Source organism: Sinohyriopsis cumingii, chromosome 9 (assembly GCF_028554795.1).
Source record: "Sinohyriopsis cumingii isolate HCF-2022 chromosome 9, ASM2855479v2, whole genome shotgun sequence".
Lineage (NCBI taxonomy): Eukaryota > Metazoa > Mollusca > Bivalvia > Unionida > Unionidae > Sinohyriopsis > Sinohyriopsis cumingii.
This window is the reverse complement of record NC_142969.1, coordinates 22,091,622-22,105,704: the sequence shown is the minus strand read 5'-3', so window position 1 is coordinate 22,105,704 and position 14,083 is coordinate 22,091,622. Positions and strand designations below refer to the sequence as shown.

The following is a 14,083-nucleotide window of genomic DNA, read 5'->3' as shown; positions in this document are numbered from 1 at the left end:
ATTCTCTCTATCTTCAGGTATACACAACCAAAGTAGTATCTGGAATTGCTGGATTTGTGAGGTATTAGTAGTTCTCCTAAGGTATTATGATTGGGTAAGTATTCTCAAAGAAATATTTTACTAGGAAAAATTGGTTTTCTGACATACAGTCTTATTTTATGTCAGAAATCATCTTGATTAGCTGAGACTATCCCAGCTCTGCAAGTCCGTTAGTGATCACTATACAAGAAAGTAAGGGACATGAAGAGCTAAGATAACTTCAGATACGGGTGCTACTGATACTATCTTTTATATAAAAAAAAAGAAAAAAAAATTATCTTGACACAAGATTTAGTCTAGATTTCTAACTCATTTTGAATGATTATGTTTTCAGCTGTGACTGAGGCAGGCAAAGTAGGGGACAAATTGGCACAAGACTTCTTCAAGGAGGAATACATCCTGAATAATAAAATTGGTAAAGTCTTTTCCCTGTCTGTCTACTGTGAATTCACTATTTTTCATGGGGTACCAATTTTTATGGATTTTTGTGATTTTTACCAATATCGTTAATGTACAGATCTTATGAACAGTGATTTTTCAGTGAAAACAAGACCACGAAAATTGATGACTTAAAAAGTAGATCAGTTCATTGTATTTAATTTGTGAACTTGGTCCCAAAAGTGCAGCTCTAAGTGACCAGGTTGTTTGGCTCACATTTGAGTTAACTCCGTTTAAATTTACTATTTATTTACCATATACACTCATGTATTAGTCTTGTCCAAATGCAGAAAATATAGACCCCGATTTGCCATTGCATAAACACTAGAGATCAGGGTCAGTATTGTTTGTTCTACTTACTATGTCTAAGAAACTGCATAGACCAAGGTATGCTGGTGCATTATATGACAGTAATTCTGGGTCTGTGCAGTTTGCATTTTGACTTAGAAGTGAGTATATATGGTAAGCATGAAGAAGCCAAGGTCAGCACTGTTAAATCTATTTCAATTCAGATAAAAACTACCTGAATTGTATAATTTGTCCACCCCACAAGCTTTAGTGGCGAAGTGTTTATACTCGTAAGTCGAATCCAACTGCAAACAGCATGGACTCAGATCTGTTTTACAAAATTCACTGATAGATCAAGGTCTGTGTGCTCATTCTGCTGATTACTCCTAGCAAACTGTATAGACCCAGATCTGCGAGCACATTATGGAATATCAGATCTGTTTCTGTGCAGTTCAAAGTTGGACTTATAGGCAAGTACATGTGATATTATTTAAATAATAGAACATTTCACATGTCAGAGCAGACCAGGTGCATAAAGGAAGCTGACAACCAGCATGTGGCAAAAAACACCGCATAGTCTCAAACTGTGAATGGAAATACATACACTTCTTGAACCTACGACTTCCACACATCCGAGGCAGACACTCTAACCCAGTGCTGTCCAACCTTTTTGACACCATATGCAACTGAAAACTGTTTTTCTTGAAGCAGAGGGCTGCAGCAGAAAACTGAAAAGCAACGACTATATAGCTGCTCGAGCTCTGATGGGCCCTTTAAAATCAGCGTGCAGGCCGCGGGTTGGACAGCACTGCTTTAACCACTTAGGCCACCAGAGTGGTCGCCATATGATGAAGAACACAATATGAAGTATTCCCTCATTATAACACTGTACATGACAGCCATAGTGTGTACTGCTTAGTATTGGGACTGCCATATAATGAAGAGCATAATATGTAGTATTCCCTCATTATAACATTGTACATGACAGCCATAGCGTGTACCGCCTAATATTGGGACTGACATATAATGAAGAGCATAATATATAGTATCCCCTCATTATAACACTGTACATGACAGCCATAGTATGTACTGCTTAATATAGTGACTGCCATATAATGAAGAGCATAATATATAGTATCCCCTCATTATAACACTGTATATGACAGCCAGTGTGTACTACTTAATATTGGGACTGCCATATAATGAAGAACATGATATACAGCATTTCCTCATTATAATACTTTCCATTATGTGTACTGCCTTATATTGGGTCTGCATTTTGATGAACATAATGCAGTATTCCCTCATTATAACACAATACATTAGAGACAGAGTGTAACACCTTTTAGACCACCCTATAATGAAGTACATAGCATATTATAATTTTGCTACCACCTAACAAAGTGGGATCTGTGACCATAGTTGCCTCATAGCAAGAAATGTGTTATTATGAAGGGCATTATAATAAGGGAGTACTGTATAGATATTGATAGATAGCATACATGGAAACAAATAAGTAACTGATTTATATCTGTTTATTGGGTCTATGTTCCTACAGTTTGAGTACAGTTTTTTTAATATTTTTAGAACTTAGATTTAATCAGTACTACATGCATATAACTAGTAATATGCTGACATGCCATTAAACCCACTACATTCATGCATACATGCAGACATACATACATGCATACATACATACATACATGCATGCATGCATGCATGCATGCATACATACATACATACATACATACATACATACATTCATGCATACACACATACAGACATACATACATACATACATACATACATACATACATACATTCATGCATACACACATACAGACATACATACATACATACATACATACATACATGTACCGAGTGGTCTAAAGCGCTCTTCGTTACGGATCACTGCCATCTCACCTCTGTCTGCGGCGGTTCGAGTCAAAGATTCAGCCAATGTGGGCATGTGAGAAAGCTTGCCAGTAGCTTCTCATGGGTCGGTGGTTCTTTCCGGGGTTTTCCGGGTTCTTCCTCCACCATTAATACTGGCCGCCATGTATAGCCTATCGTGCTGAAAAATGGCGTTAAACCCCACAACAACAACAACAACAACATACATGTATTTGGTGTTGATAGATTCACTAAATTCTAAATGAAATTGGCATTATAATATTTGTACCAAGTGTGTTTTACTGCATTGCTATTTAATGTAAGTTAAATCATTGAAATAAAAAGGAAATTAATCAAATAAAACTTCAGTGCTCAGTAATAACTAGCCTTTTTTATTTCAGGCACCTATCATTTACCCTATGTTGCTCTGATCGATGGCATCACAATGGGAGGGGTAAGTGTAACGAATCTATTTGTCTTAAACTAAGAAACAGACAAGAACAAAAACCGACTAGTGTAGTAAAATTCAAGAAATAATTTATTTCCCTAGAAAACAAAGTGAAAATTTACAAACAACTTTAAAGTATTGTCAATTAAATCCGATATAGTCCAAAAAGTTCTATAACAAGTCCAGAATTATAGTGTTCTGAATGAACTCTGGTGGTCTTCTGAATGTATTCCAGTCTTGAATATACTGATGTGCCTATAGTTTGAAATGTGCTTATGTGCAAACAGTCTTAAGTATATCAAAATGATATAATCCAGAATGTCGTTGAATGAATTCACATTAATTCCAGAATAGTGATTTGGTCCTGAAGTCAATGAGCATTTTGTAATTCCAGTGAATAATTTAAATAATAAATCCTCACAAATTAAAAGTGAACACGACTAAAAGACTCATTCCACTTAAGATATTAAGATAGGAATGAGTAATTCTGATGTAAATAACTTTATGTACCTCCCTGCTTGACCTTTGGTGCAGTTGCTATTTTCTGAAAATACTGTCATTCCAAACTGTAAACAAGGTTGGATCTTTTTACTTAAACTTTACTGAATCAGCTTCACAAATATCAGGTAGACTCTAAATTTCAAAGGAGAAAACAAGCGTCCTGAACTCAATTCCAAGTAAACATGTTTACCTACAAGTGATGGGGGCCCCGAGTGGCCGAGTGGTCTAAAGCGCTCTTCGTTACGGAGCACTGCCATCTCACCTCTGTCTGCGGCGGTTCGAGTCTAAGATTCAGCCAATGTGGGCATGTGAGAAAGCTTGCCAGTAGCTTCTCGTGGGTCGGTGGTTCTTTCCGGGGTTTTCCGGGTTCTTCCTCCACCATTAATACTGGCCGCCATGTATAGCCTATCGTGCTGAAAAATGGCGTTAAACCCCACAACAACAACAACCTACAAGTGATAGTAATCTTAAAATATAACATACAATCATGGACAAAAATTAAGCACACACTATAGATATACATAACAGTAAGTATTAGATGTGATTGTAGTGGATAACCTTTATTGTTGTATGCTTCAAAGATGGGTGCATCTAGTGTTTGGGTTTTATATTGTTTGTGTGTGGGTGTGTCAATGTACAGCTTTGGATCAAGTCTTTTTAAGAATGTATAGCACATTAACCCCTTACATGATTTGGTTCAGATTTAGAATGTAGTATGGCAGGCTCATCTTCTCTCAGTACCACAACTGCCCCTGTGTTTCATCTTGGGTGAAACCATGATGTCAAGAATCAGGCTGTCTGTACTGAAATTCACTGCTTCAAGGACTCTAATTTCTGGGTCTGGACTGTTTTCAGAATTTGATCTACAGTTTTCCATATAAAGATAATCTCATATTTTTGGGTGTGTGACCCAGAACTTCCATTCTTCCTGCCTATGCATTCTGCCTCTGTTTGGGTAAAGATTTATGCTGTTTTTTTTATAATTTTTATTATTAGCTCTATTGGTCATAGACCAGGAAAGCCTATGAGATGGTCTGTTGTTCATCATCCATTTGTCTGTTAGCACATGGTTGTTGTCACCACTCCTCCTAAACACATTCATTCCATGGATTAGCTTGTCATTGATGAAAATGGTGCCACTTGGACCTCCAAAATAGCCACCAAAGTGGTCATATTGAAAATCTTGTTATTGCGACTCTTCTTTATGCCAATATGGTATTTGCATTAAAAGACTTGTCTACTTTGTCCCAAATCAGAATTCTGCCAATCTGAAGTTTATCATGGTAGCCATGTTGAAAATCTTGTTGCTACTAGTAATCCTGCATCGAAAGTCATGTTTAACCAGAAGGCATCTTTTGTAAATGAAAATAGCACTGCTCTGATGTCCAATATGGCCACCACAGGAGTCATTTTGAAAATAGAACTGCTCTAATGTCCAATATGGCCACCACAGGAGCCATCTTGAAAAGTACACTGCTCTGATGTCCAGTATGGCCACCACAGGAGTCATCTTGAAAATAGCACTGCTCTGATGTCCAGTATGGCCACCACAGGAGTCATCTTGAAAATTGCACTGCTCTGATGTCCAGTATGGCCATCACAGGAGTCATCTTGAAAATTGCATTGCTACTTTACCTGAACAAAAATTATTATTGCTACGGGTTTTTCACCATAAGAATTTGTATGTTGGTCCAGAATGAAAAGAGTTCTGCTTATGCAGATAACAGTGATCCCATTCAAGAGCGCTCTTAAAACTCACCTATTTTGACTGCAAGAGCAAACTTAAAGACCTAATAATGTTTTCTACCTTAAATATTTTCAGCATTTTTTTTTATGTTTTCTGATTTCATGGTGTTTGATTTTTGTAATCATATCATTATATGTTTTTATTGTTACAGGTGTTGTCTAATGTTGTAAAGCGCTTAGAGCCTCTAAAGATTAGGTGCTATACAAAGTCCTCATTATTATTATTATTATTATAATTATTATTATGCATTATGTATGTCTGCCACAGTGGCCATCTTGAATTTTTTTAATTGCTGCTCCTCATGAATGGATGGTTATAACAGTGAGAGGTTTTCATTGAAAGACTTTTTAAGATGTTTAGTGGCTCATAAATGAAAATGGTGGAGATTTGACTTTCAATATGGCCACCACAATAGCCATCTAGAAAATCTTGTTATACCTAATTCTTTTAGAGGACTGGTCATATCAATAGCATGCTTTCACCAATACATTTCTTATAATGTCTATTTGGTCCTAATTAGATATTGTGCAAGTTTTATCTTGAATATGACCACCATGGCATCCATCTTGAAGGTCTTCTCATCATTATTCTTCTAAAACAGGAAGTGATGTCACTATTGGGTTTTCACTATAAGACTTATTATATCTTGTTGGACTTAAATAAAAACAGTGCTCATCTGATGTGTCTAGCAACTAATATGACAATCTTGATATTGCTGAAGAATATCAGAGATGGTTTCAACAATCAGTAATTTAAAAGAAGAAATGTCATATCTTGAATTCCAGGAAATTCTTTATGGCCAGATTGGTGTCAGACATGTCAAGAGACTCCTGTTTCATCAGCTGTCTTTCATAATCCCTCTCCCAATTCACATAAATTGAATATAACAATATCACAAGCATATTTTCTTCAGTACCACTCCTGCCTATGGGTTCTGCCCCTGGATGTGATCAGCGGGGGTCAAGGGGGCACATTTTTTTTTTTCTTAAGATATATTTCCTATCCAGTTCACTTGAAATATAACAATTTCACAAAGAGGCCATATGGATTTTTTACTACACCAACCCTGAATCAAGTCACTTGGTTGGACCATATGGATTTTACTACACCAACCCTGAATCAAGTCACTTGGTTGGACCATGTGGATTTTACTACACCAACCCTGAATCAAGTCACTTGGTTGGACCATATGGATTTTACTACACCAACCCTGAATCAAGTCACTCGGTTGGACCATGTGGATTTTACTACACCAACCCTGAATCAAGTCACTTGGTTGGACCATGTGGATTTTACTACACCACCCCTGAATCAAGTCACTTGGTTGGACCATATGGATTTTACTACACCAACCCTGAATCAAGTCACTCGGTTGGACCATATGGATTTTACTACACCAACCCTGAATCAAGTCACTCGGTTGGTCCATGTGGATTTTACTACACCAACCCTGAATCAAGTCACTTGGTTGGACCATATGGATTTTACTACACCAACCCTGAATCAAGTAACTCAGTTGGACCATGTAAATTTTACTACACCAACCCTGAATCAAGTCACTTGGTTGGACCATATGGATTTTACTACACCAACCCTGAATCAAGTAACTCGGTTGGACCATGTCAATTTTACTACACCAACCCAGAATCAAGTCACTTGGTTGGACCATGTGGATTTTACTGTACCAACCCTGAATCAAGTCACTCGGTTGGACCATGTGGATTTTACTACACCAACCCTGAATCAAGTCACTTGGTTGGACCATGTGGATTTTACTACACCACCCCTGAATCAAGTCACTTGGTTGGACCATATGGATTTTACTACACCAACCCTGAATCAAGTCACTCGGTTGGACCATATGGATTTTACTACACCAACCCTGAATCAAGTCACTCGGTTGGTCCATGTGGATTTTACTACACCAACCCTGAATCAAGTCACTTGGTTGGACCATATGGATTTTACTACACCAACCCTGAATCAAGTAACTCAGTTGGACCATGTAAATTTTACTACACCAACCCTGAATCAAGTCACTTGGTTGGACCATATGGATTTTACTACACCAACCCTGAATCAAGTAACTCGGTTGGACCATGTCAATTTTACTACACCAACCCAGAATCAAGTCACTTGGTTGGACCATGTGGATTTTACTACACCAACCCAGAATCAAGTCACTTGGTTGGACCATGTGGATTTTACTGTACCAACCCTGAATCAAGTCACTTGGTTGGACCATGTGGATTTTACTACACTAACCCAGAATCAAGTCACTTGGTTGGACCATATGGATTTTACTACACCAACCCAGAATCAAGTCACTTGGTTGGACCATGTGGATTTTGCTACACCAACCCTGAATCAAGTCACTTGGTTGGACCATGTGGATTTTACTGTACCAACCCTGAATCAAGTCACTTGGTTGGACCATGTGGATTTTACTACACTAACCCAGAATCAAGTCACTTGGTTGGACCATATGGATTTTACTACACCAACCCAGAATCAAGTCACTTGGTTGGACCATGTGGATTTTGCTACACCAACCCTGAATCAAGTCACTTGGTTGGACCATGTGGATTTTGGTACACCAACCCTGAATCAAGTCACCTGGTCATACCATGTGGTCAGATATGTTGTCCTCCATTTGGTTAAAGTTTTGATTCCAGCATGTATGTTTTAACATTTTATTTAAATCTATACAAGCTTGGAATATTATATTATACCTGGTCCTGCTTTCTTCCTATAATGATTAGGGTCTGTGTTGTTTGCAGTTGAAGTTGAACTCTAAGAGAGTTTATACAGTATTTTTGTCATATGTGTTCTCTGTCACAGACTGGTTCTTTAATTTATGTTTAATGATACACAACTTGACACATATAAGACTTAAGACATATCATATGATGGCAAGCAAATTTATGCAGTTGAAGTTAAATTATCGGTGAGGATATATGATAGTTTTGTTCATAACGGTGCTGTGTGACAGACTGGTCTTTTAATTTGTGTTTTGAATGATGTAGAACTTCACACATTTAAGACTTAAGACATCTTATGCAATGGCACATTGGGGCTCGGAGTGGTCTAAAGCACTCTCCATTACAGATCACTGCCATCTTATCTCTGTCTGCATGAGTTCGAGTCTTGGATTAAGCTAATGTGGGTATGTGAGAAAGTTTGCCAGTAGCTTCTCGTGGGTTGGTGGTTCTTTCCAGGGTTTTCCCGGGTTCTTCCTCTACCATTAGTACTGGCCACCATGTATAGCCTATCATGTGCTGAAAAATGGCGTTAAACCCTACAACAACAACAGCAATGGCAAATCAGGGTCTATTATGTTTGAAGTTGGACATGGCTTATAAGCAAGTGTATATGGTACCTCAGACAATATGAAACAGTTATCTGAAGCAATCCCTATTTCTGATACACATTCATAGTCATTGCAGCCTTATTAACTGGAATGGCCATGGTTGTCCTACATTTTGCTACAGATCACCAGTGTATTCCAAATCTGTTGATTATTTAATGTCACCTGTGTATGTGAGCACACATTTGTGTGCTGAATGATATACAACTTTACACATTTGTGTGCTGAATGATATACAACTTTACACACTTGTATGCTGAATGATATACAACTTTACACATTTGTCTGCTGAATGATATACAATGTTATATATTCTTGTGCTGAATGATATACAACTATACACATTTGTGTGCTGAATGATATACAACTATACACATTTGTGTGCTGAATGATATACAACTATACACATTTGTGTGCTGAATGATATACAACTATACACATTTGTGTGCTGAATGATATACAACTTTACACATTAGTGTGCTGAATTGTATACAGCTGTACACATTTGTGTGCTGAATGATATACAACTTTACACATTTGTGTGCTGAATGACATGCAACTTTACACATTTAAAGTTGAGATTTAAGGTGATGATTTTTGATTGTGTATATGGTTTATTATGTTTATAATAGTCTTAAAAGTTGGATCTACCCTCAGGAGATGTGATAGGGTTGGGGTGGGTGGGAATAAAACTGATGCTGGTAATTTTATCTTTTGCTACTGAAAGACAGGTGAGTAATTACAAAGTTTAATGGTATTATTCAATAGAGTTTTGAATTTAACTCAGTTGGTCAGATATTATATACAGTCATGTAATTTGTGGATTTCTCAGTTTTGTAGGGTACTGCTCATCACAACCAAAAGTTGGTCACAGTGACCTACTTTTCACACTCCATTGATTACATTAACTATGGCATTTTGCTCTGCTTCTCGCACTGAGTAATTCTCTCAGAAAACTTATTAAAGCACAAGTGAAGGAGGCAAGACATTACATTCTTCAGACTTCTTGTTGAATTCAGATGAGATTTGATGACAACTGAAAAAGGATTTTGAGGTTAGATCAGCAGCTTGCATTAAAGTAGCTGGGGTCAGAAGTCAGTGAGTGTAATGAAACAGAATGAAAGCTAAGTAAACCTTGTAGATGATGTAGCTTTGTTGTGTGCTTTTTCCTGTCAACATATTGGATGGATATTTGGTGTATTTTTCAGGGCGTGGGATTGTCTGTACATGGTACATTTAGAGTTGCAACAGAGAGGACGTTATTTGCCATGCCAGAGACAGGAATAGGTAAACCATTATTATGCCTTTATGGTAGTTGTGCTGTTGTAGATTAATTTTTGGTTGTTATAGAAGGCCTAACCTAATCTCACAGAAAGCATTCTGGCATTAAGGCCATACAAAATTTCACAGAAAGCATTATGGCATGAAGGCCTTACTGAATTTCACAGAAAGCATTATGGCATGAAGGCCTTACTGAATTTCACAGAAAGCATTCTGGCATGAAGGCCTTACTGAATTTCACAGAAAGCATTCTGTCATGAAGGCCATACCAATTTTCACAGAAAGTATTCTGGCATAAAGGCCTTACTGAATTTCACAGAAAGCATTCTGGCATGAAGGCCATACCAATTTTCACAGAAAGCATTCTGGCATTAAGGCCTTACCAATTTTCACAGAAAGCATTCTGGCATTAAGACCATACAAAATTTCACATAAAGCATTCTGGCGTGAAGGTCTTAAAAAAATTTTTGTACAATTTTGTACCAATTTTCAATCAATCAATTTCTTAACAGAATTTCTGGACTAGGAATCCAAGACTATTAATCCTGAAACTTGAAGAGTTCCTGGCCATTTTCTGAGAATCACATCAGTCTTTAGAGTCCCCAATGTGGCTAATGCTTTCTAGAAAACTTGTTTCTTATTATTATTTGCTTATTGATAATTTATGATTAAATTGTTTGCTTGATAAATTCATTGTTGTACATCTCTACTCATTAGTAACTACTATTCCTGTCTTTGTTCTCAAAAAGTAAATATTTTAAAATCTAAATTACTCCTACATTATCATATTCTTATTCTGCCTTTCATAGTAAGGATTGTTCCATTAAAACATACATGGTACTCAGGGAAGGCATTTTTTTATAAAAATATATGCAAGGGTACTTTGATTTCACAGAGTTCATATTAAAATGATAAGAAAGTTTTAAATCACATCAATGGGTGAGTACCCCACTTTAAAAGTGCCATCCCTGGGTCCCATGTTTGTTTTAATGGAACAGCCCTAAGTTGGAAGAGCAGTAACCACCATCTTATAAATGTGGTTAATTTGATAGTGTACATGAATCAAGATGAATTCATCTTGTTTATATAGGTGTGTTGGGAAAGAATGCACTGAATTCAAACATGCAGTACAAGAAATAACAGTGACAAGTTAATCCAGCATGCCTTCATGCAGTGACTGCCTTTCAGAAATTTGATCGGCCACAAACAGCAATTTACAAAGGTGGCAGCCTGTGATATAATTGACTCCAGGTCAGTTAACAAAAAGGCAGCTATCTGCTGTGATTGAATTATGTTTGATTTTGAACTGCAATCAATTCAATGCATTGCAAAAACTTTGATAGAGATATATGTCTTTTGCACCAACACAGATTGATTAAAGAAGAGCTATAACTAAAGCACTGTGTGAAGACCTTGGCATAATTGTAAGATAATTGAATCCTACATATGTGGTGTTGCTTCTGCTATGGTCAGTATGTTCTATTTTCTTAAAAAAATACTACAAATGGTTCATTCAGCTTGGGGTACATGGTACTAAAAATAGAATGACAAATATGCTGCTTTATCAAAAATAAATGTGGTGTAATTTGACCAACATTGAGAGAAATCACCCCAGCAATGAATTCTTTCAGTATTGAACAAATGATGCTGCTGATGTACCATCAGATATAGATGACAGTACCATAGTAGAAAAACATGAAACAGTTGTCACATATACAGATGGCATCCTACAGCTTCTTATTTTGCATAGACTTAGATTTTTTAAAGAAAAAGAATTTCCCTGGTTTTCCTGACCATTTATACTGGCTATTTAAAAAAGGCCTTGTATATCCTAGGTATTATTCCAAGAACTTTTAATTTCCTTTATTTTGGTGTACGATTGATGGGTGTAATATGGGTTATAGAGTATACATCTTGGCCTTACTTCAGATGTACACCTTTCAAAAAACTATCACTTTCTGGATTTCGGAAGTAAATTGTTGTTGTTTTAGGGTTTAACGCCATTTTTCAGCACATGATAGGCTATACATGGCGGCCAGTATTAATGGTGGAGGAAGAACCCTGGAAAACCCCGAAAAGAACCACCGACCCTTGAGAAGCTAAGTAAATTGTAAAAATAGAGCCAATAACTTTTTTTATACATTTTTTATATATTTGGTTATTCATTCATTGCACTTTCAGAAGCTGGTATTGTCTAGTCTGACAAAAATCCTTTTTCCATATTTTAATAACTGATAGAGTACTTTACACTAATTCATGCTGATTTTTTTTAGCACAAGGGAGCCATAATTTTAGTTAGCTGTGTGTTTAGATAATGTACCGTGTCCACAAGTATAATATCCAAAGAAATGATAGCCACATTACATGAAAGTAACATGGAGATATACCGACATTCTCTCCATAGTCACAGTACATGAAAGTAACATAGAGGTATACCGACATTCTCTCCATAGCCACAGTACATGAAAGTAACATGGAGATATACCTACACACTCTCCATAGCCACAGTACATGAAAGTAATATAGAGGTATATCGACATTCTCTCCATAGCCACAGTACATGAAAGTAACATGGAGATATACCGACACTCTCTCCATAGCCACAGTACATGAAAGTAACATAGAGGTATACTGACACTCGCTCCATAGGCACAGTACATGAAAGTAACATAGGATGTCAGCAATTTGAGTCCTCTCAAGCTTAATGGTTATTAGGCTGATGTCAGCAAGGTGACTCATCTCAGGCTTAATCATTTTTAGGCTGATGTCAGCAAGGTGACTCATCTCAGGCGTAATGGTTGTTAGGCCAATGTCAGCAAGGTGAGTCATCTCAAGCTTAATGGTTTTTAGGCCTATGTCAGCAAGGTGACTCATCTCAGGCTTAATGGTTATTAGGCCGATGTCAGCAGGTGACTCATCTCAGGCTTGATGGTTTTTAGGGCGATGTCAGCAAAGTGACTTATCTCAGGCTTAATGGTTTTTAGGCTGATGTCAGCAAGATGAGTCATCTCAGGCTTAATGGTTATTAGGCCAATGTCAGCAAGGTGACTCATCTCAGGCTTAATGGTTTTTAGGCCGATGTCAGCAAGGTGAGTAATCTCAGGCTTAATGGTTATTAGGTAAATGTCAGCAATTGAGTCATCTCAGGCCTAATGGTTATTAGGCCAATGTCAGCAAGGTGAGTCATCTCAGGTTTAATTAATGGCTATGAGGCAGACGTCAGTGAGGTGGTTCATCTCAAGTTTATTTAAACCTTTTGTTACTTTACAGGTTTATTCCCAGATGTAGGAGGTGGTTACTTTTTGCCTCGGTTAGGAGGAAAGTTGGGTATATATTTAGCTTTGACTGGGTTTAGGCTAAAGGGGAGAGATGTGCAGAAAGCTGGTGTAGCCACACATTTTGTACAGTCCAACAAGGTACAGTAGCATTTTGTACAGTCCAACAAGGTACAGTAGTATTTTGTACAATCAGGTTAGGAACATTAACCTTTTTAGAGTCCAGAAAGGTACAAAAATCCTTTGTGCAGTCCAAGAAGGTACAGAAACATTGTGCACAGCCAAACCAGGTCTGACAAGCACCTGCATATAGCAACTATCTGTCCAGAGAAACCAGTCCAGCTAGGTGAAGTACATCCAAACCATGATTTGAATCTTGGGCTTGGACAGTGATGGCTTGTGCGAAAGCTTGCCAGTAGCTTCCCATGGGTTGTTGGTTCTTACCTGGTTCTTCCTAGGTTCTTCCTCCCAGTTATATTGGCCACCATGTTTGACCTGTTGTGTGCTGAAAATGGCATTAAACCCACAACAGCAACAACATGTATACCTTGTGGAAAATGTCTTTAAATTCTGATTTCTGAAGTTTTATATCACATATAGTTATTATTTTCAGGTTAGCATTGATCACTTGGTATAATGATGGAAATTTATATCAGTTGCATTTGGAAGTTCTGTTTTGAAATTATTAGTTTCTCTGTAGATATAGTGCAAAATTCAATAAAATAATAGATAAATTTATAGTGCAGCTATAAGGTGACTTCATCTATAAGGCAGTCTCTTTTTATGTCTCCCGTTAATAGTGCTACA

At 37.2% G+C, this 14,083-nt stretch overlaps 1 protein-coding gene across 3 annotated transcripts in view; it reads left to right on the top strand.

The window, feature by feature from the left end:
* LOC149791378 (3-hydroxyisobutyryl-CoA hydrolase, mitochondrial-like) overlaps window positions 1-14,083 on the top strand; it is a 44,324-nt gene that overhangs the window by 13,480 nt on the left and 16,761 nt on the right. For all 3 annotated transcript variants that reach the window (XM_089969933.1, XM_089969934.1, XM_089969932.1), the window contains exons 6-9: window positions 374-454; window positions 3,059-3,111; window positions 9,929-10,007; window positions 13,272-13,417. In XM_089969933.1, the coding sequence (XP_089826059.1) occupies window positions 374-454; window positions 3,059-3,111; window positions 9,929-10,007; window positions 13,272-13,417 (359 nt within the window). The remainder of the gene's footprint in view (window positions 1-373; window positions 455-3,058; window positions 3,112-9,928; window positions 10,008-13,271; window positions 13,418-14,083) is intronic.